The 27,412-nt window shown below is 42.3% G+C and overlaps 1 protein-coding gene across 28 annotated transcripts in view; it reads right to left on the minus strand.

Moving 5' to 3' along the window:
- Nucleotides 1-27,412, minus strand: part of NRXN3 (neurexin 3) — a 1,990,994-nt gene that overhangs the window by 1,783,088 nt on the left and 180,494 nt on the right. For all 28 annotated transcript variants that reach the window (XR_011198826.1, XR_011198824.1, XR_011198825.1 and 25 more), the window contains exon 4: nt 22,152-22,181. Coding sequence is in view for 22 of the 28 variants with exons in the window: in XM_069208383.1 (XP_069064484.1) it covers nt 22,152-22,181 (30 nt within the window). In the remaining 6 variants the exon portion in view is untranslated. The remainder of the gene's footprint in view (nt 1-22,151; nt 22,182-27,412) is intronic.

The raw sequence follows: 27,412 nt of genomic DNA on the forward strand, positions 1-27,412 counted from the left end.
GATCCCTAGTTTGGGAAACCCTGCTCTAGAGAGCTGAAGATCTGATTGCAGAAGTAAGGGGCAGAAGTCCCTCTCTGTGCACAGTATTAGATAAAAATGGAAAAAACATTTGACAGGAGCCTAGTTGTACCCACCCCGAGTTCACATTCAATTATTTATATTTCCTATTTAAATAAAAGCCTCAAAAGGATAAACATGTATCTCTCTTTATGGAGAGGTTAATACAAAAATAACAATTTTACAAGTTGGATTACGATAGAAAACGTAAACGGATGAGATTTACGAATCCAGAAATGGTATTCATAAACAACAGTTTTTGATCACTGAGATCATTTCAAAATAAAAGACAGTGCTTAAGAAGCCTTTTTACAGTTTGTTTACTTCTATTTTGTACAGAAAAAAACATAATCAGTGCTAAAAAGGGCACAGAGTACTGGGGGAACTTGGTGTACAACAAAACCAAAAAAGCGCTAGTTACATTTGTACAGATTTTGGCTGGTGGTTCATAGATACAGTAAAGACCTTGCACAGTAGGCTGTACTGTGAGGGTGGGGATTTGGTGCATGGGGTGAAAAAAGGCCACTACGGGCACCCAGATCCTGCTTCACACAGCCAAAAGCTTTACAAAATGCTCTTTTCATTGGAGATGAGAAACACTGTAGGTGAAGGATACAACTTGAGCACAGTGCATGTTACACATGTACAAATGCCATACACGGTGCTCTGTTCGAAGGGCAGTGGGATTGGGCGCAAGGGACATCTTATTCCCATAGCCTTTAGCATAAAGCCAAATATTTGCACACTAGACACTGAAGTAAATGGACTGGATGCAGTGCCTATACAAATTTCTGCTTGAAAATTTCAATATATACAGATGACATTTTGTGGAGTTCAAAAAATGCTCTCTTTGCAAAGTTTTGTTTACCCTTAAAACCCATCTGGGTGAAATGCACATTTCACATGACCCTATTTCTGTAGAGGGATAAGTAGAGATATAGATTAATATCTTACAGTTGAATAATAATTGCTAAAGATCTTAACCACATAGCAAAAGGATTAAGGCATGTACCATAATAAAAAGGCAACCAGCAACAAATCTGTCTCTGGGTAGTAATTGTGCTGATCCATGAAGGTGGTACCTGTCTTGCAGTGGCGTAATTTCAATGCAAAACACAGATAAAGGGCCAACAACACCAGCCAGACAGAAAAGTTATAGAAACCAATGCCCAGGGTTAATGTACACAACTTATTATAGTTCACAACTTACAAAGTATCTATCTGACTTCTGTATTTTTTATGTGCAAATGCCAAATGGACAAATGTTAATACAAATTAGCTTATTTATACCTGTTGTTTCCAACATGGAGATAGAAATTTCAAATGAACACAGCAAGATGATAAACTACAGTCTATATATGACAGATGTGAAAATATACAGTAGGAGTAGGGTGTGTGAAGATGCAAAGCTATTTCTTGCAACCTTCGTGAAGACATGAAGATATATAAGAACCCTTGCATCTTCACGGTGTTCTAAAGCCTTATACTTTTAAGGTATTTCTGTGAAAATTGTGGCTTTTGAAGAAGTATATGTTGTAAAAGGTAAGCTCTCTGTGAACAAATCCTGCCTACATTTGCCAGCATGCATAGAAAAAATCTGTGAAAGGTAAACTTGCAGACATTTTGGGCCTCATTAAGAGTGTGGCGGTCGAAGGACCGCCACACTCGTGTCACCGGTCACACCGCCGCACACCAGATGGTCCGTCGCCCAATTACAACCCTGACAGGCGGACCCACCAGGAGACTGCCATCCCCCCTGGGAACATGGTTCCCGATAGCATGACAGCGGTCTGTACTCAGCCAGGGCAGCGCTGAACTCAGCACCACCTGGCTGATTAGAACTCCTCTCATTGCCAGACTTTCCATGGTGGTCTGACCACCATGGAAAGGCTGGTGGTGTGGGTGTGTTAGGGGCCACGAGGGGGCCCTGCACTGCCCATGTCGGTGGCGGGGCAGTGAAGGGGCTCCTTTATGGGAGCTCAGTGATATCTTGTAGCACTGTTCCTGCCGGACTGACTGGTGGGAACGCTCTATTGCAATGCTACCGCCGGTCAGACCGTCAGGCACATTGTAATTGGGCAGGGGGGATGCCACTGCCATGGAGGTGCAATCCTCCCTGCAAGTTTGGCAGTCCCGCGGTGGGACCAACAAACTCTTAATGAGGCCCTAAGTCTGCATTCAATTTACATCTTGGCTGGAACTGATTAATGCAAAAATTATTTTGCAATGTGCAAAATCGTTTCCAGGAGCTAAGACAGATTCAAGGCAGGAAACATTACAAACTTCTGATCACTCCTTAGCAAGACCTCAAGATGATTTCAACCCAATACAAGCATGACCTACAATAGCGTGCATATAAGCCTAACCATACGTATGACCTAGAACATGCAGCCAAGAATACTATACTAAGATATATAATGTGGAAGATTCAAGCAACAAATCTGCTGGTAAAATGTGAAGTATGAGCCAGGTACATAGCTAATTTCAGAGTCCAACAAGAGGCACAGATCCAACGTGCAACCACCTCCTTTCTCACTCTAAATCTAACAGATGATGTCACAGGACATGGGTGGCACAGTGTCTCAGAAGCTCTATGTTCAATACACCCTGATGATGAATGGTTCGCTCCCTGCAGTATGACTTGATAGATGCCTCAGAGTTTCGTGCCAGATTCTGAGTAATGTGTTTTTTTGGGAACATGGCGTCAGAGCTTGGCACCGATTACTGCACGGTCCAGGGGTTCCAGACTGGCAGAAGCCCCTGTTCACATCTTACTGATTCACAGGAGACAAATGTACAGCACAAATCAACCCCAGACATGTCTCTGGCACCCATTTAAATTGCTATTGATGCTAACTCCAGTCTTACCCTGCCAATTTACGTTCTTGATCTGCTTTCCATTCGATTTAATCATTGATGCTGTTTATAAAAAAATCTTTATTCTACAAAGAACCTCTGACAGAATAAATCCTATCTTTAAACACTAACAAAGAACGACACGATCAGAGTTACTCATTATACTGACTGCCTCAGGATGAAATGCTGAGTTCGCTCTTCCAGAATTCAGTTATGAGACCTCAACATCCAAGGTTCATATGAAGCATCACATCCAAAATACAGAGGCTTCTAGGCACAGAATTAGCAACCAGGCAAACAGACCCAGAGAGGTAACCTGCGCTGACACAAACCTTAGGTCTCAGGGACATTTTCACACAGCACTTTCTGCTTTCACCACAGGTTCTTCTTTGGTTTCCAGCTGGCAGTCGGGCAGAGCTTTGTGAATTGTGTCTGGTCCACAAGACATATCATGTGGAAGGTTTTTGCATTCTGTCTGACAAACATTTCTGGTTCCAGTCGGCCACATGCATTCATCAAAACCCATGTAAAAGGCAAGTTTCCATTATCCTTGCATATATAATCTATTGCATATTTGAAAAAAGGTACACTGCCTGCTTTCGGAATATCTCAAGCCAAAAAATGTGAAGTAAACAAACAGTAATTCCACATTCACTTTCAGCACACTTCCTTAGCCCAATCAGTTTAGAGCAGAGGTCTTCATACTGGGGGCGGGCCCACCTAGGGGGCCTCAAGTGATCCCAGGGGGGCACCATGCCCTGGCCAAAAGACAGATTATGCAGATAATAATACTTTGTTTAAAGCAGAAACATGTTTATTGCATTTTTAAAAAGGTAACAGAACTTAACTGCAATGTTTAGGTAAGTCTAAACTTATTTAAACATTGACAACTTAATAGAATAGTTTTGAAAAATTCTGAGGGGGGGGCTATGATTTATTTTTTCCCACTGGGGGGGCGCGGCATTAACAAGTTTGAAAACCACTGGTTTAGAGAGATGCTACATTCTCATAACTTAAAGCATATGTGACAATGACTACAGAGCCGGCCTTTGCTAAGATAGTCCCTGGACGTGGGCGAAGAGAAATTTGGGGCCCTTGTGGATGGCAGTGAATTGAATAAGGCAGCAGGAGGTTCCTTTTGTGTTCACTGGTCAGTACCTGGATGAGCAGTGACTGGCCCCTGAACGGACTTCTCCCAACTCACCTAAATCACGCAGATGACAGTTTTGTTGATGTGTCAGTAGGGGTGTGAGGGACAAGGGAGGACAAGGAAGGGCACTAATGGGGTGTTAAAAACATCTCCCGCTGTATGATTATGAAGAACTAAAACCACTTTAAATTAGCAAATCAGACAGAAATGAACAGGCAGGAACAAGGCAAGGCTGGGGCAAGATGAGAAGGGCGCTGCTGTTGGCATAACCTTAATGCACACAGCAACATGCGCCCCTCCGAATACTGGTGCCCTGTGCCTGGGACCAGCTCCCCCATGCTAAAGGCCTGCCCTGCATTTCTAGCACAGGAAGGATGTAGCTGTGAGGACTATAACAACATTTTTCAATGTCGGGAAATCAAAAGAGAAGGCTTCTAAATCCAAGAGGCGACCAGCTGGAATCTCTGATGTGTGTAATGTGAGTCTGATAAATCTATAGCTCAAAATTAGAGTGCATTATTCCCAGGACCACTATAATTATGCGGCAGTGTATGACTAAATTATGCAGCATAATTAACTAAATGAGGTGACAAGGAAAGTCAATTTATGTGGTAGAGTGTGCACTGAAGGGCAAATTATGATGTACAATGTGTGGCATTATATTCGAGTTGTGACATCTATTCTCCCAGTGATATAAAGGGTGCACCAATGCTATAGAAAATAACATGGCTTCCTAACAAACACAACTATGCACAGGCAAAAGATCACATTCAAAATATTATTAATGCATAGAAACACTAGGTGTGTAACACTACTCCAAAAGTGGTGGTAAATGGTATAATACACAAAATGTTGCACTTAACAGAAAGCAAACCTAAATACGCAAACTATGTGTCCGGCAATTTTTTATTTTACATATCCTGAACTGGTTTTAAAATGTGACTTTAATTATGGGTTAAGTCTGAGTTTGTTTTGGAAGGGCTTATTTGTTTCAAAGAAGAACTAGTCCCGTGTTATTGTAATGTATATCACATGTTTAATATAGGACTGATTTATTTTAAAATTCCAGGCATCAGTCTTTAAAAAGAGATATAAATGTTTGAATGCTTCTAAATTATAACTTCTTGAAAAAATTGGTGTACTGGATACTCTGTGATGCATTTCTAATAATAGTGCCATAAAACATTACTGTCGAAAAAGAAGAAATATTTCTTTCCATTCCATTTGAAATACTTAGGTTTTGTTTAATGCTGTGTACAAAAGTTCTCAGCTAAGTTTCTAGAGTGGGAATGTTAACATCATATTGGCAAAAAACTCACCACTTAGGTGCTTAAACAGAGCAAAAGGCAAGTGAAAGCTAACCAGTGAGCTATTGTAAAGTGTTGGGTCTGTGTATCATGTAGTGTACCCCACTTACTGAATGTTTGATCTGTTTGTGATAGAAGTAGCATCCCTTAGAATCTGGAAGTCATGCAGCATACTATGGACCCAGAGGGGATATGGAAAATCTACAATTACATGGAAAACACTGCGAATCACACAACTATACCACTACTACTTTATTGCTGCTTTTTTTTAATTAATTAAATTGCAGCCTAGTAACGCAGGCCTAGAAAGTCAGCTCACCAGACACAGAAACATACATTAATTAGGACCACAAGACCATTAATCAAAATCCATGATTACTGAATTTATGGCTGACACACTTGAAGTCACTGACTGGGAAGTTACTGCCTCTGTGACATTTTCTACGGTTTCACCACTTGCCTAGGACCTGGACTATATCCATACTCTGTCAATGAAAGCCTAAGATTTTCAAGGACACATCTCCAACACATTGAGCAGCCACAAATGGTGGTGCTTATCTGGGATCCAGTCTATGGCCCTCATTATGACTTCGGCGGTCTATTCCGTAGACCGCCGAAGTCACTGCTGCCATAAGACTGCCATATTATGACTGCTGGCTGCTCTCCGCCACTATTTGGTGGGGAAGCCGCCAGCAGCCCTACTGGCGGTTGACGGTCTAGTGGAGCTTGCTCCGCCGCCACTGCCACATCACCACAACACCACCCACTGTATTACAACATAGTAAATGGCGTGGTAGTGTTGTGTAGGTGCGGTGCGGGCGGCGGAGCAAGCGCCTTGGACCCCGTTCACTCCCGGATGACCACCGTGCCCACTAGGTAAGGTCATCGTCTGACAGGGGAGGTAGGGTTGTGTGTGTTTGTTTGCATGTGTGTGCAAGTGTCTGTGTGCTTGTGTGAATGCCTGTATGCGTGGGTGAAGGGTGTCATGGCCATCTGTGTATGTGTGTGTGAATGAGTGAGCGTGGATGTGTGCGTGTATGTATGTAAGTGTGGTGTGTGCGTGCGTGGATCAGGGGTAAGTACGGGGATCGGGGGCGTGGGGTCAGTACAGGGGGGTGAGGGGGGGTTCGCTGCTTGGGGGACTGAAGGGCTTCTGATGGGGTCAGGGTTGTGGGTGCCTCCTACATGGAGGGAATCAGTGTTCCTGTCACCAGTATCCTTTCTGCCAGGGATTTCGTGGCGGGGCTGTCGCCACTGAATCCCTGGCAGAAAGGATACTCATAATAACGGGGGCGGTGTTAGGTGGTCCGCTGGGTCGAAGGAGGTCAACCTTCGGCCAAGCTGTCCTACCCCCCTGGCTGTACAGGCAGTGAACTGTGATGCAGCCAGTTTACTGCCGCGGTCATGATTTGGCGGTCCTGCCCCACCACGCTATCGGTGGCCTGACCACCACTGCTGGCGTGGTGGGGCAGGACTGCCAAAATCATAATGACCACCTATACTCTGTCCCATTCTAAACAACAGCATTGAGTGGTTAGCACCACGGAAACCATTAAGTGGCAGTTTTCAATGGGTTTTCTCCCCTTCTGCTGCGGAACAGGGTGTGCTATGGCCGACGGAATACGTGGGAGCACTGTTGTAGCTTCATCAATGTGAATACTGAGAGGGATAAGAGTGGTAGGGTCTTAGGTGAGTTAAAAATATCTGCCTCTGGATGGTATTACTAATTTAATATGTCTCACAGGGGCGGTATGGTTAAAAAAGGGGTATTGGAGGTGGGGTATATTATGTACCCTGCCTCCTAATTGGTCTACATGTTTCAGAGTCAACCCCTAGACTCTTCTTCAGGATCAAAGTGGACTCCCTAGTGTCACTCCTTGATTAACTACCACTGGTGAAAGCACTAACATTAAATGCTCTGTGGTAAGGTGTGGTACATTTAACTAAAGTAAAGTAATACGCAATGGTAATGATGTCCTTCTGGAATACCTGTGGAAAACAAACGACTAAAGGTTACTACTTGTATTCCTTATGGGTGAGGAGCCACTACAACCCCCACCCCACTTGTAGGAAAAAGCACTTTTGAATCTCATAAAATAGACAAATACAGGACATACTACACTTAGAAAAACATGCAAATACACTTTAACACGTGAGGCACCTCTAAGAAACACACGTGGTGTATGCCTGACCTACTTTTCAGTGTCTATGCTTTTGTATCATACATCCTCTGGGAGGGGTGTGTGCTTGTAGTCACCCTGAAAATATATGCAGGGTATTTGACTCACCAAATGGACACTTCTACTGCATGATGTAAAAAGAGGTAAGCGCACTTACTTCATCAAAGTGACACTCCCGCTTTCTGCCTAATGCTTACCTCCCTGGGGCAGGAAACATCGTGGTTCCCATGGGAGTCCGGTTTTTAAGCTTACTGCAGCTGACGCGTCTCAACTTGTTGACGCACATGACATCAGACCACTAATCTTCCAAATGGCGGTCTCTAGTGTGCTGAGGTAGGGTTGCAAGGGCCCCATGCTTAGGTGTCCCTCAAAAGTGTCTGTTTTAGTGCGGAAATCCAAATTTAGGGGAAAGAGAGGGTGAGGGCTCTACTTTCTCAGGGGAGTTGGATTAATATGACTGCCGGTATAAGACTAGTCATTGATATAAAAAAGGATAACATTGCGTATATTGATAGCGTTGTCAAAGGGAGAGGTGGTCTGCTGTTATTATAGCGCCGCGCTTGTCGGGTTAACAAGGTGTTAGTATTGCATTAACTGGCCCAAGGGGATATTCTCATTGAGACCATGTTGGTGTGTGCATAACTTAAAAACCCAACGTTGTTCTCGTTCGAACAGGAAGGATTCGCTCTTAATCTCTTTGTGATGTTCAAGGATAACCCATTGGTAAACCTTCACTGTGTGTGCATTGTCAATGTAATAAGTGGACATTTTTGTGGTGGCACGGCTACATCTCATATTATTCCAATTTAACCATACCGCCCCTGTGAGAAATATTAAATTAGTAATACCATCCAGAGGCAGGTATTTTTAACTCACCTAAGACCCCACCACTCCTATCCCTCTCAGTATTCACATTGATGAAACTACAACAGTGCTCCCACGTATTCTGTCAGTCGTAGCAAGTCCCATTCCACAGCAGAACGGGAGGAAACCCAATGATGAAGCATGCCTCCAAGGGAGTCGCCGCCCGCCTGGCGGGAACCGCCATTTGTCTGCACCGCGGTCAAAAAGACCGCTGGTGCTATTCCTACTTTCCCGCTGCGCGGCGGGCGCTACCCAAGGTAGCGCCCGCCGGCCCAGCAGGAAAGAGGCCTGCAACACTGAAGCCGGCTCCGAATGGAGCCGGCGGTGTTGCAGGTGTGCGACCGGTGCAGTTGCACCCGTCGCGCTTTTCACTGTCTGCTAGGCAGACAGTGAAAAGCAGGCTGGGGCCCTGTTAGGGGGCCCCTGCACTGCCCATGCCAGTGGCATGGGCAGTGCATGGGCCCCCAGGGGCCCCTAGACACCCGTTCCCACCATCCTGTTCCTGGCGGTAAAAACCGCCAGAAACAGGCTGGCGGGAAGGGGGTCAGAATCCCCAGGGCGGCGCTGCTTGCAGCGCCGCCATGGCGGATTTGGGCAACCGGGGGAAATCCGGCGGGAAACCGCCGGACCCGGTTTTCTGACCGCGGCTTTACCGCCGCGGTCAGAATAGCCCAGGAAGCACTGCCAGCCTGTTGGCAGTGCTTCCGTCGTACCCGGGAATGAGGGCCTTAATACCTTCAGGTCGAGTCTATGCTACATAAAAAGTGCTGAAACATGCACAGAGAGGTAAAAACAAAGCCTCAACATAAAGAATATTTCTCTTTAAAAATATGGGCCAGTACAGGGTCTACATGGTAATTGTCTCGCCTATTACTTCACTTAAGGTTCATGTTTAAAAATAGTCACTTTTCATAAAGTTCTTCTCAGTGTAGTGCTATACTGTGTCGAATTAATGTCAAAGGTTCCACATACTAGAGAAATAAAGGTTTTTAAATTTGTTTTATCAATTTTGTGTGATGTTTGGTTAATGATCCACATAGCAAACGTTTTCAGGGCTCAGCTCGTGCTAAGATCCGAACCAGGCCCTTGGCTCGGCTCTCCCGTTTATTTGTTGGCTTACCCACCTCTGCCTCTCACTGTGGTAAAATATACGCATTCAGTAGATTTCATAAGTATATCTGTCTTCGCTTGAGGCATTGCGGTCGTGAACGGCGAATTGAGAATCATGTTGTACATCAAAAACCAGGTAAAAGGCCATTTCCATTATCCATGCAAATATAAACAATTGCATATTTGGAAAAAAAAGGTACAGTGCCTTCTTTTCAAAATGTCACAAGGCAAGAAATACGCGTGTAAACAAACAAAAGTACGTCCGCAGACACTTTCAGCACACTCTGGCATTAGCATCAGCCTCCTATATATATTCATTACCAGCTGGCTCGCACTGAACCCCCTCTTTGCCCCCATGCTGGGATGCCTCATTCTTGCTGTCAAATTGAATAGGCTCCCTCTGCGCGCCAGGGAGGGGAGGCGGGAGTCAGTCTTGCCAAAACGAGAGAGCCCCGAGAAGAGAAATTGTGTCTCTTGAAAAAGTGACAGTAAATTAACTTGCCCAAAGGGTGGTAATAATTAGCCGTTAGCCGCCTATTAAGCGAGCGGGGCAAGGGCCAAGCGGCCTTCTGGGACCCCGGCTCGGCAGCCATTGTTCCTGGGCCATGAAGCTTTGTCTCGCGAGACCAGCGGCTCGACCCTCGCGCTGCACGGAAATGTTAATGAAAGGAGAAGCATTTTCGAAAATCACAGCCCCATATAACAGGGCTATTAGCCAGGCTTTTACCAAACATATGCCCCCTTTTTGTTTCACCATCTCACTCTAATTCTGCGTCTCCCAAAGCCGCAGAACTGCTAAGAAGCATTTGAATACCTCTAATTAAATATTCCCTCTTATGCAAAGAGGAACCTGAACGCGTGGAGAAGGCGATGGACAATTATGTTGCAGAATTACGCGAGGCGAAAGTGGGAGCACGGGCGGAAGATGCCTATGAGCTCTCGCTGTCGCGTATCCCAAATATCTCCTGTAATAATGTACCTAAGTGAAGAGGCAGGCATCGACGTAAAGCAAAAAGCAGGAGGAGGCCTTTCTGCCGTAGCCCCTCTTCATTTTAGAAACAAAGTGTTTCGAGCAGTAGTAATTACTGCTTAATAGCAATCAGGCCGAGGACGGGACTGTGGTTAACGGAAAATTCAAACGGCAGAGGCCGAAAGCTCCCAGAGAAACAAGCGTGTCCAAATCTCTCACAGGGGCTGTCTTGGCGAGTACGATTTTGGGAGGGGGAGGTGACCCTCAGATTTTCCACCAATCGCCCTGGCATATCCTGTTAAAATAAACTAGACAACACACAGGCGGGCCTATGGGGCAGTGGGAAGAGAAAGGAGTGCGTATTGTTAGTGAGAAGAAACAAAATATGTTGTAAAATAATCAATATTCTAGAAAGAGAGACGGGGGTGACAAAGTGTCAGTATGTGGAAATATGTGAAAATACCTGGAGAAATACAACTGATACCTCACAATACCCGACTCGGAGCTCTCATACTCAGCAGATTACTAAATAATATATGTATTAAGGGATCTAACACTCCAGAACCCACACACACCCCTGAAACTGTGCCCCTGATCTTACATCAAAACTCAACCCAATTGCGTGTACAATTGTAGCTCCTGTCATTCCATCTTAGTGTGTGCATTGGTCCAAAGGGAGGATCTAAAAAGCCCCTTCACTGTAAATGTGTAGTTATCTTGAAGGTGAGGTAGTCTAGTGAAAGTAGATGCACTCTGGTGATAGCTGGGACTGGACAGGGAATGTCTGAGATGGAAAGTAGGGAGTACCATTTAAATCATGCAGTAGTGGGAGGCCACATTATGCAGCAGTATTGACTAAATTATGCGGCATGAAAAGCACGTCAGGCACAGTACTTTGTGTGATGGTAGTACCTCATTATTTTGTCATTCTTACACATGTCAGCATTATCTGGGCAAATGTTTCACACCATTAGTACCTACCGGACACCCAAGAACAACAAGCAGCCAGAGAAAGGTGGCTAGTAAAATTTTGCTAAGTGCTTTGCAATTAGCAGCAGCAAGGGATGCTACCATTTTTAGTAACTTTGAGCTCTTTGAACTAGAAACACAATTTTTTGTTAAAATCTCTAGTTTACGCAGCACATGATGTATGATCTGGCAAATACAGCAAATCCATAATTATGTGGAAAACATAGCAGTCCAAAAATTTGTATAATTCAGTTGTTCTCAAGATAGGTGTAGCCCAAGTGGATGCAATGTAGAAATTGTTGGGCTCAAGTGAGAAGAGATGTGGTCCAATCAACGGAGGTATGGTCCAGTGCCACAATGGCATGAATAAACAAGAAGAGGCATGGTTCAGTGAAAAGAGAAGCTGCCCAGTAGGAGGAAGTACAGTCCTGTAAAGAGACATGTGGTTGAGTGAGATGAGGGATCCACTTAGGGGAGTGTTTTTGAGTGTCAGGTGAAATGGTTCTATGAAAGGAGGGCTGCCTCATTAAAAGAAGATATTATCTAGTTGAAGGAGTTTATCTTGTGAGATATTCTCTATACTAAGGGCCATGTGAAGTTCAGTAAGTGTTGATATGGTGCAGTGGGCGGAAGTGTTTTAGGGAGTGTCTTGCGTAAGAAGGGGTGACTGAGAGGCATGATGTGTGGTCCAGCAGCAGGAGGTGTGATTCAGTGCTGAAAATGTAGTTGTCCTATATTGAAGGGAACGGGTATGACACAAGGAACCTTTGGTCACAACCACTATTACGCACAGACACTGCATGTAATCTTGGGTAACTCATTTCTTGCTCAGTTAAACACCAGTTATCCCAAGCAACTGCGTTCCATTTAGAGTCTCATCATCCACGTGTACGTTTTAATTATTACTTGCATAATTACATCGTATCCGATTCGCAATTGTCCAATTACAGGAGCTAATCCATAGGATTTGCATTTTGCAGGTAGAGTTAATGAAGTCTGCTGGGGCTCAGCAACACATTCCCAATTCCACATCTTTCTTTAATAAGTATTTCATGTTAGTATTTAAGTAGTAATCCGCTTTATGATGTAACAGTCTAGCCAGCGCCCTGCTGCCATGTGAATCCTGCCACGAACATAACTAGAACCTAATAATTCCAGATTGTGACTTGGTGGCAGTAGGGAGGGGGAAGGGCTTTAGGGGCTGATGGGCCACATAAGAACTTTATAAACATAGCCTTAATATGAAGTATAAATGATAAAGTATGATCCAAAATTGTATGAGGTATAGTGTTTGTAACACAGAACAGCCTTCTATAGTATCAACACACAGAACAGAGACAACATGTTTGGGAAAAGCGTAATAAATCATGATTTCAAATGATATACTGTTAATGTGCAGTATGTGTATCAAAATGCTGGCCCATGGAAGGACAATCATTCTTACACAATTGAGGCCGGTCTGTATACCATAGATCTCAGACTTCCTTGCAAGAATAAAAATGATGAAGCTGGGTTTTGCACAGGTTCGTAAGTAGCATTTTCTTTAAATTGCAGATCTGGCCTAAGCGTATTGCTCCTATTTTATTGACCTTTTATGGGCTTCCAGGCACATCGGCCACTGGTTATTGCCCTAAACCTATTTCTTTTTGATGTGTGTTTATTGTCTGATTGATTTATACTTACAATAGAGGGGGACAAAGTTTAAAGTTGGACTTGGGTTTCCTGATTTCACCTGAAGCGAGGTTCAGCCTGCGAGCGGTGATGATTTCCCGCCCATTATGGGAGGAGCACTGAGTACTGAAAATCTGTTGGTGCTGGTACAATAAACCACAATCCGATAAATGATGCCCATGTTTAAAAGGGCGACTTTGAGAACAGGACTGCTAGGGACGGGACGTAGCCCACCCACTGTGCGCAACTACTCTCTCCTGTGGAATGATTTCCTTCCATTGTGAAGGGTCACCAAGGCTGTTACGCTTTTTTAAAGCTTTGAATGTCACAACATTTTGAAAAGTCGAAAGTTACTTGAACTTCTCACACTTCTGGATTACATCTTGTGGTCAGTTTTCACACTGCTGCCTTTTACAACCACCTCTATCCCGAAAATCATTAGCAAACTAACCCTGATTAGTATGAGAGAAAAAACAATCTACCTGTTTACGAAAGGGGGGTGGGAGAAAATGAGTCCCAACTTAACACAGTGCGAAGAGACATAATGCATATTTGTAGGTAGATACAATTTTAAAAGGTGTAGACCTCAGGGTCAATCATTGCTCCAAATACTGAAAACAAATATTGAAAAAAAAGACAGGGCACGTGTAGCGGACTAAGTCAAAGATGGCACAACATGTACACGCAATTGTCAAGAGCACCTTCCCTGGGGAATTTTGCCGGAAGACCATGCTGTGGTTGGCTATTGGTAGGGTGATTTTGTGTACCGACATAAAAGAGACTGTGGAAGAAAATAGAAATGTAGGTCATAGAACTGCCACCCACACAAAGCTGCACTGGGTGGCACTGAAATCATAATTTACACAGAACCTATGAACAATTAGTCACAAAGCAAATTGTATCAATTCACACCCCTTGATGTAACCGAAACACATAACCTGGTATATATTTCCAATGTAATTTTGAGTTGAATACTCAGAAAATGGTCCCTGTAATTAAAGAAAAGCATTGTGCCTTAAACTAATTTGTAGGGCTGAAGAGTAATGAACCATTATGCTCAAGTATCCTTTTCAAACATCTTCTAAAGCATCGGCGCTATAAAACTTAAATACACATTTATTTCATGGGATGATGCTTTTAAAAGCTTACATTTGACTGAAAAGTTGCATTCGAGGACATAGAAAAAGTGCTTGTAAAATTAATTTTAAATGGCAATGAGAAATTTGAAAGACTTTCATGGGCTGTAATTCTGACTATCCTCATCAAAACATACACAAATTCGAGCAAATGAGAGCAAAAGTGAACAAATGAATCCAATGTGTTAAAGGGTGTTCAGAGTACAGGTCCTATACCACAAACAAAGTAAGCATTGGCAAAGCCAACATGTTTGATGAATGTATGATATTTGTATCTGGAGTGCACATGCTGGACAAAGGTCAAACTTATTGGCTTTGCCAATTCTTGTTTGCCCAAAGCAAACTTAGAAAAAACATCTTCAAAATGGACACTAAGGTTGCTTTGTTTTCAGTAGAATCCATTTTTGGTAGGCCACTCGCCAACAGATTATATACTGGGAGCCATTTTGTAATGGTAAAGCAGTAATAGAGGATAAAGAATACTGTTTCAAGATGGCCACCAAGTTTATAATCAGTTAGCAAGTGCTGCAGCACTGTGGAGCAAGAGCTGACAAAGCATCTCAAAAATAGAGTTTACAGAAGCTAAAACAACACTTTTTACTGTAGCATCAATTTTTACATATTTTTATAGGCACCTGCTCTCCAGTGCTGATTGATTTCAGTTGTAGAACAACCCTTCCTGCATTTCAGTGGAGGCAGAAGGACACCCCCACCCGATCTGCCAATAGAAAAGTGGTGAGACTAAAATAGCGCACTGGGCTTAAGATGTGACTGACAATGCCTCAAGCCAATGGCTGATATTCTGAAGCAAAATAAGTCAACGGCTGAAGCAGGCTGTATTAAAACCTTTAAAGTAAATATGGAAAACAACATGTTGGCCATGAACTTCATAGGTGCCATATACGAAAAACTAAAAAACAGTGATCAAAAAACCCTGATTAGGACTAATTGAAATATGTTGCTTTGACATAAACCACTCTGCATATGACAGTTGTATTTATTAATCCTATAACCAAACACATGACAACCAATCAGAGCACAGCTATCACAAGTAAAGTACTTACATCATCCAAATCTGTGCAATTGTAATATTTCAAATGCTCAAATTAATGTTAAGATGCTTAAGTAAGGTGTGTTGAGGTGGTCTTGCGGTTTAGTGGTCCTTAAGTGCCTCGGGTGCAGGATCTTTACACAAGGGTAAGACTTAGCAAAAAAGTACATTTAAAAAATGCTAGCCTAGATAAGGACTGAGGTAGTCAGGGCTACCACACCGTGTAATTCTAATTTGTTTGAATTCCCTCAGAAACGTTGCAGACTTCTCTGGGCAAATACCAAGAAGGTTTTCTGTAGAAGAACATATGCAGATGAGGGAGCACGCGGACACACGTAGTCTTCTCCAGATGCAGACATGTGCTTAATGGAGGCATCGCTTTTTCATTAGCTCTCCTCGAGCTCCGCCGTCTCTGCTAAGTTCATAATTGGCTATTGGCGTTCTATTTCCCATTTGGATAAACCTTGGCTACAGGCCCTAAAAAGCCACACGTGAAAGACACCGAAGATGAAGAAGCCATTGATTGTTCACTTTCCATGGGCGACCAGGGTTAAGGAATGAATGAACAAGTTAAAGATTTGTGCATATACCTCGCACATGACAGGGGCTAATAGCTCACTGGTTACTATGCACTAGATGAAGGATGGGGATTCATTGTGGACGTGTTTTAAAAAGGTGCAATGTGACTGCGTGAGTGTCAGGGTCACATGAAGGCTAGGAGTAAAACGGGAGCAGTCATATTGGGAGATAGAAAGTTGTGAATGTACCGATAGCCAAGTGGCAATAAAGGATGGCTGATTGAAGTTTACTAAATAACACGTGACAAAAAACAGCCAAGGAGAGTTTATGGAATGCCTTTTGGCATTCACGTGACAGGAAATGGCAAAGTCAGCCTGATTAACTTATCAGGTGACAGGAAGTCGTGAAGGCAGATAGGAGGGAATGACAAAGATGGCAACGATCAATATTAATATATGAAAGAAGGTAATACAAATTCGAAGTGTAACTGTATGAGCAGGGAAGCAGTGAGATGGGAGAATATGTTACTCAAATTTCGTAAGTACACAGTAACTACAGTGGCCTGGCAGAATGTGAGCCTGGACAAGAATCCCTTCTTCTGCCTCTGGCTTAGCTAGAGCATCAGATTGGATGTTATCAAAACACTCCTTCCCGGACTGAAAGCAGATTCTTTGTTTAGGTGCTACATGTGAAAGAAACATTAATATTATTTCAAAATACCGCTAAAAAGAAAACTTGATATCCTCTCTCCTCAGTATTTTCGCTCTTGATCCATCCACGGCACAGCAACCTTGTTGGACGGCATACCACTCTGTAAAATTACACTTGTCTGTAGCCACACATATATCTTGTGTGTATTATCAGCCAGTGTGCGTGCTGACATTAGAGCAGTATTTCCGGTATGTGTACGTTCTCAGTACGTGATACAAATTATCTTAAACCCATCAAGATAAAGCCAGACCTATTGTCTTTGGCAGCTCTCGTTAAAAGCGTGAGTCCTACAGCAAGAGTTATGTGGACTCCCTACAGCCTCCTGTAATACCTGTCACATGTTTCCTAGAATCAGGGGCCACTGTAGAGGTCTCTCCATAGTGGGGAGCCCCACTGCAATAGAGGTAGAAAGTAGCAACTCCCATGCCTGTGCACATATCACCCGGAAAAAAACTCTGCTTTTTATTAATGAAAGGTACGATCTATTTGATGGTAGGATTATAGAGTGGCAGAATTAGACGGCAGCCACAGTTAAGTCTGCCTACTTCTGTAGTGTTGCTTCAACCACTCCGATGTCCTTTGATTTGCAAACTACTGTTTGCTACCTTAGCACTGTGTCAATCGCAGTCCTTGGTCACTCCTCATGTCCAGTATGACTGAGCAAGCATTTGACAGCTCATCTGTTTAAAATGTAAGTAGGATGAATTATAAGGTGTACTGAATTGTGAGTAAACTGAGCTGCATCTTCCATAGAGCACTGAGGGATGACCTTGGTGATCTGAAAGAAGACAATTCTCTGAGGCATTAACGAGGGATCCTTCTGAGTAGTACGGAAACTGTATTTTGGTTGCTTTAGTGGGTGGGATGCACAACATTTTGTTCGTATTTCATCACATACGTAAACATCATACATGCCGCCCTCCTCCCTGGAAAGAATATTCTTCGCTGAGGAATGACAAAAACACAAAACACGTGTGAGGACATTTCCAGGACACTCACGTATTGGACCACTACTTTTTGCAAGGTGACAAAGCTTAACTGCAACAAAAACTGAGTGGTGAATAAATTGATCCACATCAAAATTTGCTTCAGATGGCCAGTGTAGTATGTGAAATTGAGTACCACACTCTGTGAGACCGCCAGCAACACAAGAACATTTCTCTTTAAGCAAACACCCTCAGTCATTTTCCTGCACTTGGCAGCGAATGAGGATGTTATGTTGCTTGGCAAACAATTATTCATGGCTTGGCATGATCCAACAACTGATAATATGATAAGCCATAAAGTGATGAATACCACATCTATTTTATTTTCCCCTGGCTACCCCCCTTTGTTGTTAAGGAGCATTTGTATGTTGTGAAACATTTGAGGCATTGATTCAAAACCTATGTGCCCTCAATAAAAGTCATCTGTATGCATTATCCACAATGATGTATAGCAGTTTATCTCATGGCCTGAAAAAGCACATTGGCCCAAACATTTCTAGGATTTGCTGGCAGTCTGTCAATTTTTAAAGGACCTTTAGAGCCAGGAAAGTCTAAGTCACATGTCAGGTGTAACAAACTTTCGAATTAGTCTACAGCCATAAAGAGACCCTCTAGATTTTCAGTTTTTCTTCTAGGACAACCCTGAAAAGGAACAACACAAAATCATAACATCCGATAGGTATAACAATGAGAAACATTTTACATTTTACATTTTACTTTAACCATTGACCACAGTAAAATTTTCAAGTACGACTTGAACGTTTCAGACAATGAAAATAATGTAACATAAAAGGGCTACCTTTACTTCGACCTACAGAAATGCAGGTTTGGCAATCCGACAAAATGGAAAACAGGTGAGACATCCGTCATGGAAGAGCAAAGAGAACAAAAACAAAAAAGAGGAAAAAAGCCCAAGAGGAAGGATAACAAAATCAGACTTTGCACACAGACAAAATAAATGCAAACATTAAATAAATGTTTTTAAAAAAGCGCACACAGAAAAGCACGGACAACACACACCGCAAACAGCACACAAAAGCGAACAAGGCATTTGCTAAGAAAAAAATGTTTCCAACAGGAGGAAATGGCAACAAACAGACCTGGTGCTTTAACGGTGTGTGTGGCGTGGCAAACGCAGGCAGTGCACAGGTTGAGATTTTTTTGTACTTTTGTTGTTGGTTCTGGATAGAACGCACACACTGAAGGCATGTCAATGCTATGCTTGCGTGCTGGAATTCCTACATAACATTACATGCAGGATCACTTAAAAGCAATACCATGCAAAGTCAAGGGATATAGAGAGAAGAGAGAGAGAGTGAGCAGAAAATAGAACAGAGTGGAGATTTTAAGGGGGCGGGTGGAAGAAAATGAAAGAAGCTGCATACAGGCTTTTATCTACCTGATGGCACCTTGAAACGGGACGTCTGTGTCCTTAACGAAGCACGACCTGATGGGACATTGGAGTGGGAAAACCCATTGGACCAAACAAATAGTTTTAGGATTGGCTAAAAGCAGCCTGGTGGAACACTGGAGCAAGAGCACTGATATTTAACTGGACTACAGGAGAAATGAATGGCTCTTTCGCTGGCCACTAGAGGCGTTACTGAAAGCTTACAACATTGGATGTTTACGGATCAATAATGAAGCTGATGTGAGAATGAAGGGGAAATGCAATGCTATGATTGGGTAATTGCAAGCAGCAAGCCGGTTCCGATGACATGACTGTTTCATGATTGGCTATGATGGTAAGAGTTGCATGTTGCTTAATGCGCATTCCTGGGAAAACGATAGACACAAGCATTGCAAAGTTGGACAATACGCAAGTAACAGACTTGCATCTATTAGCTGACTAACGCCATTTGCAGCCTTTATTAAAGGGCCTGCATGACCATGACACCTTCCACCTAAGCAACCCCAACCATATATTTAACAGAGTCAGATCAGTCCATCGGGCCCCTTAATAGCAGACATATTGCAGTGTGCGACTTCACTTCAAGGAGGGCTTTTTTTCTTTATGTGTCAAGCCTGTTGATGCTTGAGAGCCTATCACATCTGACCTATGAGCGCTTAATAGGTGTAGCCTCACACGAGGATTTGGGGACAATGGACTCAGCACCGTAGGTTTGTGTGGAAATATCAGGGTCAAACTACTCATGTTGAGGAGTGAGGCAATTTGTTTATGTACAGTGGCGATTGCTATATGTTCAACAGGAACAGAGGAGTACTGCAAAGTCCACAGTGATTTGGTGAAAAGTTCTGATACCACCAGTTGCCTCTTTATTGCTAGTACTATAAAAAAATCAATAAAAATGTTATAAATTAATGCAACTTCTTCCTCAGCTGTTTGGAGGAGAATTCCATATTGGCGCTACCTTGTTATTTGAAAGACAAACCCTTGCTAAGTATTCACTTAATATTCTAATATACAAATAATCTATTCCTACTGAATCCTTTCCAATGATAGGGAAAAACATTTTTGACAAACAGCAAGTTTGGAGACAGACCCTTTGTTCCATCAGACTATTGTAGCAGAAGGACCCCTACTCCCCTCGCGGCTTCCACCTGTGATGTCTGTTTCAGAGGCTGCCAAAGACACTACGTGTTCCAAATCATATCTATGTTTTTCGTTTTTTTCTCAAAAGAGCTTCGTTTGACCATCATGTGACATCTCCATACCATTTGGTATTTTTAAGGCTCTCAAAATACAATATATTGGAGGGCTGACGATAACAGCGAAACATGAATGTCGTGCTTAACTGGGTTTTTCAGCTTTTCCCCAACTCAAGTAACTTACTAACAACTGTAACAATTGGAGAATTTTCTATTGGCTGTTGACATCATAGCCATCAGTGATTGGATGATTTCTTGGTGGGACTATTCATTAACAGCAGGAAGTCACCCTCTTAATACTTGGGGGTGAATATTGGCCATATGCTTTCTCTGCATTGCCACAATTGCGATCCAGCAGTTCCCAAAGGGTTAACAAGGGGACCTGCCTCCTCGCCTGTATTTAACTGCTGCATCAGAAAGATAAGTCACCCAACCATGATATACACTTACTTGGGGAGGGTTTTAATGAGGCGGGATTTGAGCCATGACAAGATTTGCATTTTGGTTGCAATCATTTGGCTCCGGAGAAGGAAGCCGGCGATGACTGCATTTTGCTGATGTCGACTGTTGTCAATCAATCGAGAGGCCAGCAAAGGATTGAGAAAGACAGACTTCAAGGAGCTATTAATGTATATTGAGCACCCAGATACTGAGCATCTCATCAAATCTGTATTTTTAAATGATGGCATTTCCTAGAGTCCTTATCTGCATTGTGGAAAGCAGTATATATTGCATATGTACACATCTTTATGGATGGATATCTTTATGTATTCTACGCCAATGTAAAAAATGTGGCCCAATAAAACATGTTATTGGAAAGATGCACATTGACAAACTTCCATTCACACTTGTATTAACAGAGTGCAAAGGACACATGAAATGTTGTTGTCCTGGTCCAGGTTAAAGATACCTGGAAGTGGCCTTAACAGAGAAAGCAGGGAGTCGCACTAACACGTCTTATTTAATAATATTGAGTTTCACTGCGCCTTGCCCTGTGCTTCTGATTAAATACCAGTGTTTATAATTTAAGACGGCATGGCATAAACAATATAGCAGGCCCGCAGAGTGTATTACCCATTTTATAGTCGTGATCTGGAGTCTGACCCTTTCCTATTGGTCAACAATGTTAATAAACTATATATCACACTTGTTTCTACCTATATAACTCTCTACTGCTACCTGTAAGGCAGTCTTCAGCTTCTCCATGGAATGTGCAGCACTTCTTCTGCCATAGCTCAATGAAGGCGACACAATTTTTACTTTAATTCCTTCTCATTTAAGATCACGCAATTTCTCTTTTTAAAGGTCTGCAACTTGTAAAATGCAGTATTTTTCGGAGGAAATCTAGGAATTGCACTGGCTCTTTCGCTGGGTCCACATCGTATACTTCAAAGCAAAAACTTTTATGCCTGAAAATATATTTGTAATACTGTTTCATTTGATAGAAAGGAAAGTACTTATGTGCTTCTGAATGGGCCTGCTTTATAAAAACAGGAAGAACTTGTTGGCACTGCAAGAACAGAACAAGCCGCCCAAGGCAGTGCTTAACTCTCTGGGGTGCCTCCTAAATGAGGCACACCAGCCTTTTATTTTTTTTAAGTGGTGCGCATATCCAAAATGCGCTTTGTAATCGAAAAACAAAAATATATTTGTGTTCACGCTGCTTCTCCGTCCCAATTTTGAAATCTATTTTCCCTCTCTCTCTCTCTCTCTCTCTCTCAGATGCCAAATTGACTTTATTTTTCTATTTCTGTTCGGAATGCCTGGGGTAATACAAATATATACATTTACACGTGAACGGTGGCAGCACGGAAAAAAAACAATGCCTGTTCCAATCATTAAATGGCGTTAAATTATGGAAATGCAGAAATAAATAGAAGTGTTAAAAACCATTGAATGTGCAAACTAAACTGTTAGAATGGCCAAGGTTTACGTCCTAGGGGGTCATTGTTCATGAAAGGGCAGCATAGCAGGGTTAGAGAGCAGAAGTAGAAATGGGCCTACCTTGTTCTCCCATCATCAGATGCGAAAGGCCTTTTTGGAAGAAGAAGAGGCACAGCAGCACAGCCGGGTGAAGAAAGAGAGTAGGAAAGAAAAAACAGAGAGAGAGTGAGGCAAAAATCCAGCTTACAATACCACCAGGGCATTGTAGGACTCCATGGCTTGGAAACATGCCAAGCCTGAGCCCTGGTCCCACACAGTTTGACCAAGCTTCCGCCTAGGCCAGGAAAGCTTGTTTTCCTAAATTAAAGTGAAAAGGGTTTAGGGTGGAGGGGGATAAGAGGGAGGGAGGTTAGGGGTTAGAGCTGTATTTTTTCACTGACGTCATCTACTGGCTGAACTGAGTTTGGGACGTGTTTTTGCTCCTAAAATGCTGTTCCCATGAGTCACATCTAAGAACGTACAAAGTGTTATTATGCAAGCAAAGTCTAGATGGCAATGATTGGCTTACCCATAGTTCACAGAGTTTTCTATTTTTGCTACATTTACACCCTCACATATTTGTTATACTAACTGGCAATAGCTACACTCCAGTGGTAGCTTGCACTGAAAGCAGACTTGATATTTTCTCAAAAGTTAACTTTAAAACTGTTTTACTCGCAACTTTGCAACTGGGTTGATGTGTCTAAACTTTTGTTAGTCTCAAAACAGGTTAAAAGGTGCACATAAATTCAGATGTTTACATGAAAACCTACATGCAGAAAACTGTGTTAACCGTGCTTTGTCACTTCACACAACCCTACTCAGACCCACTCCTCCCGACCCATATTCAAACCTGGGTATGTCATAAGGTTTCTCACATAATTTCACCTGCTTGTACCTGAACTTAAGCGTTCTTTCCTTACCATTGCTCATGCATAGAGGGCTGACCTATCACCACGACAAGGGATTACAAGCCAAACCCAAGTACAGTGGTGGGGTTAGTGGCACGTCAGGCATTTCTGAAGCACCATCCTGCAGTGAAACCTCTTGATCTCCTAATAGGTCTATGAAGCTCCATTTACAGACCATTGTGGTCACTAGGCCCAGGCAGAAATTAAATTATGGCAGTGGAATTCATGTAATTTCAGGAATATAGCACTAGATTGCAGGAACAATGCAAACAACAAGAATGTGGGCAGCTGTTGTTTATAGCACTTGTGCTTCTTGTGCAATTTTTGTAGAGTAAAATTTGTCCTTGCATCTAAAACTGAAGCAAGGATGCATTTCAAGTTAAAATACAGCACTGCATGATGCATTTTCATTTCGCATAATTATCGTTATTTTCTCAAAAATACATGAATATTGCACAGCCTTAGAGGACACCCCAACTATAAAACTTGGGATGAGGAGGGTTAGAGGCTGAGGAGGCAATGTCAGAGCATTCTTCATGTAGTCCACCAACTTAGGAACTAACACATGGAAAACAATCTAGCTGTACCTTTATTATTACCTACAGTTTTCTTCTGGGAAGAATTAGTGAGGAACATATCTATTTGCCCCCTTTTCCCTATTGTAGTGTTAGTGCATCCTATGATATTAAAGTAGTAGGATTTATCTCCATCCACTCTCCATCAAGTGATCAGAACTCTCATGGTATCTTGTTCCACACACAGCCCTCGCCCAGTGCAACAGTGTTTTTTAAATATCAAAGTAACCAAATTGTACTTTACTTACATGTACTAGAGGTTCATCAGAGTAGAAAACACCTCTAAACATAGCTCCTCCCCGTTAGTTTATAACCTGAATTTTAGTGCTGATTGCCAACACAGGGTGACATATTAGCATGAAATGCCTTTCTCAACAGTCAGTATTTAATGTGAATGGATTACCTGATGGTTTTCTTGATATGTTTTCTTACTTTTTTCACTGTAAAAATATGTATGTGTATAACGCAGGGTGACTTTGTGTTTCTACTATACATTTTATTTCTCTTCACCTTTGATTTAAATGAACACAGATTCCCTGCTTGCAGGCAACAAGCCAATAATGGAGCAAGCCACTTCAGGCCGGTTTCGAACATCACTCAGTTTTATTAGTTGGGTGATTGTCATGTTATGTGTAGAGGATTGCAAACAAAGCAAGACCTTTGTAAGGGCCCAACTTCTTATTTAATAAGGAAACTTCAACTAAAACAAAACAAAGTTCCCATATTTGTTCTCAGCCCACAAATATGAGGATGCAAAATTACAATCGATTATTGGCCCAATCATCATCTGCATGAAGTTTATTCTGTTTTTAGTGGTCACCGGGGCCCCTAGAAGCAGGGTCACTCCTATGCTAACTCAAGAATCCACCCTTACACAACAAAAAGGACTTTAGAACTGAAAATTAACTTACATACATCAGGAAAAGGAAAATGCTTGGTGGGTAGGGCACTGCTTCTCACACCATGGGGGTTTAACAACATAACAACCTCAGAAACATTTCATATCGCCAACAAGTTTTAAAACCCCTTAAAACCCACCACTTTATTTAAGGATATAAACAATTACCATCGGAATGTCATTTACTGAAATTCAGGCTTTCTAGTTGTATGCTTCAGGGGTGTAACATGCTTATTCCAGAATTTCATAACAGTGGAAAAAGAAATATGCATAACAATCGAAACTATTACACATAAAACCGTTACATGCCATATTCTAACCTCCCTGAAATCTCCAAATGTTCTATAGTCCATTAGATGAGCCTACTGAGACAGTCTGTGTCAACTCAAAATGTCCCCAACACTTCTCTAGGCTTTACATTTGCCACATATACTCCAGAAGAATTGAACATACCATTCTAAACTTGAGTCTTAAACTATCTGGGAGTGGATGAGGTGAGAAGGAATAGTACATTATATTGGGAGAGACAACGCAGTAGCACCAGTCCAGACCCATAATACCATAATCATAATCAAATGCACCGCCACACAATCCGAATAGACATTTGCATACAGAAATCAATCACAAATACCATTCTGTAAAAGTTCCAAAAGAGGAACATCACAAGGTATACAGTAGACACACAAAGAAGCACCCTAGAGATCTGTTCCTCTCTGCAACTTGCAGGAAATGTTATTAAGAGCCCATAAGTGAATATGGCGTCCACTCTTGGTTTAAGATCTTTAAACCAGCAGCAACGTCATCCCCTTCTAAGTATTTATCACTGCAAATAGCAACATTGAAAACATTAAAAATCTAATAGGCACCATTCAGGTAAATGTTCTGACCACTGTTAGGGCAAGTGGTTAGAGAATGGGCTTGTGGAAAATGGCCAAGATAAACAAATCAAAGAAAAAGAAGTTCTGTTGGATTTGTAAGACAAGTGAACTCAATCAGGCCTAGAAACAACAATGGAAGGATTAATACAACATGAAATTGTTTTTAGTGTGTGCTTGTGGACTATGAAACTGATTGTTTATCAGAATACCATTGAAAAAAATGCTGCCTTACATAAATATTATGTTCTAAATATTGTTTACAAAATGTTATCCAATTAGTTATAGATTTATTTTTGTAAATAATGTTTAGGACATGCTATTAACGTAAGGCAATAGTGCGACTGTAATATTCCAGCACCACATTCTTATATTACCCTGACAGAATGATGCCTGTGTCCAGTGATTATTTCACTTTGGGAGGAGAGGGTGTAGAGGGGCTCCAGGGCATCTCAGTATCAGGTTGAACATTAAGAACTCTGTTAAGGATAACATGGGACACATGGATTTTCTCTAGGCCCAGTTTTGAGCAGATAGTGCATTGTGACAGCGCATCTAAGCCAAATAGCAACACTTAACAAACACAAAGTGAATTGAGTATTTGGCAGACAGTACTTTTATGTTTGTCCCTAACTGATTCTTTTGCTTCTTGTAATAATTATTTTTGCCTTACACAAAATACACTTCCATAGGATGGAGACTGTTATACGTTCTTTACCTCTTCAATACTTTGTCCCTTCAGCCTTAGGTGTCTGGCTTTAGGGTCACACGCCAAAAAAGATGCTGTTTCCAAATGTCGAATTTTCTTTTTATCACTTATCATACATTTCAAATGGTGTTTTGATTAAAAGAAAACTCAGGATTTGGAATCAGCTTTTTTTTCAGCCTGTATCCTATGACCTAACTATTTCAGGCAGAGCTGACCTATTTAATAGGGAAATCCAGACAGCTTGCTGAGACTCTGCTCTAGCCACAGCAGTCATCCGGATTAGGGGTGGGTGGAATTCGCAGAATTGGACTCTATGGAATTCTGCGGGGTTACATAAAAACTCTGTGAGTTTCCGTGGAGTTGCGCCAATGGGCGAAAATAGGCACGTCGCGCTACTCGTGCTTTGGTTTAGTGACAGGAGTGTGTTCCACGCTGAAAAAATATCATGAACCGCACCAGAGGGCGCAGCTACTCAAGTTTACTTTGCTGCCGCTCAAATAGATTCTTTACCCGAGCGGCATCCTTCTGACCACGAACGCTTGCGACCACCCACCTTGGAAAAATCTTGCTGGATGTCCTCCTAGCAACAGAAAATCATGCTGGGGGAGGCTAGATCTCACTTACACTCGCCAATGTACTGATTTTGAGCCGCATAAGAAAACAAATTCCGCAAATTTTGCCCGAACTCTGTATACAAGTGCAATGCTGAGTCACCAACATTCCGCCAATTCTTCCAGCGGAACAGAATATTAAGCCCAAGCCTAATCAGAAGGCACAAGTCTCCACCTCTGAAGTCTAGGATGAGATATGTATTCTAATGTGCTCCCTCAATTATTTCTGGAAGGAAGGCCATCATCAAAATGCTAGATGATATTCTGACCATGATATTCCACTACCACACTACCAAATCATCTCTTCTATTCCATAGAGAAAATTTCACATGAATGTGGTCAAGGGCTAATTGGTGCAGGGGCTGAACTCTTTCCTCGCACTATGGGTTCCAGCCTTTCAAGAAAGACATAGCGCTTCATGTACATATGGAACTTACACTCACTCTGAAACTATTTCTGATATACTGGGAGAGCGACTGATAGCTGAATGAACACAGAGATCAATTACCTCCCTGTGAGGCCAGTAATTTCACTGTGTACTCAGACTAAGAGGGTCAATTTGAGTTTGACGGGATAGAAGAATTGCCATAAATAGGCAGCTCATCTGCCCAACAAACTCATATTCTGTGGACTCATTTGACCACAGTTGGGGCCACCGTCAATTCCCCAAGTAGTCAATCAATGGCAGCAATCTCTCTGTTACTCAGTTGCCAACTTTCATGCATCAGAAACCCACCCTATTTAGGACAGTTCTCCCAGCGCG

This window comes from Pleurodeles waltl, chromosome 9, assembly GCF_031143425.1.
Source record: "Pleurodeles waltl isolate 20211129_DDA chromosome 9, aPleWal1.hap1.20221129, whole genome shotgun sequence".
Lineage (NCBI taxonomy): Eukaryota > Metazoa > Chordata > Amphibia > Caudata > Salamandridae > Pleurodeles > Pleurodeles waltl.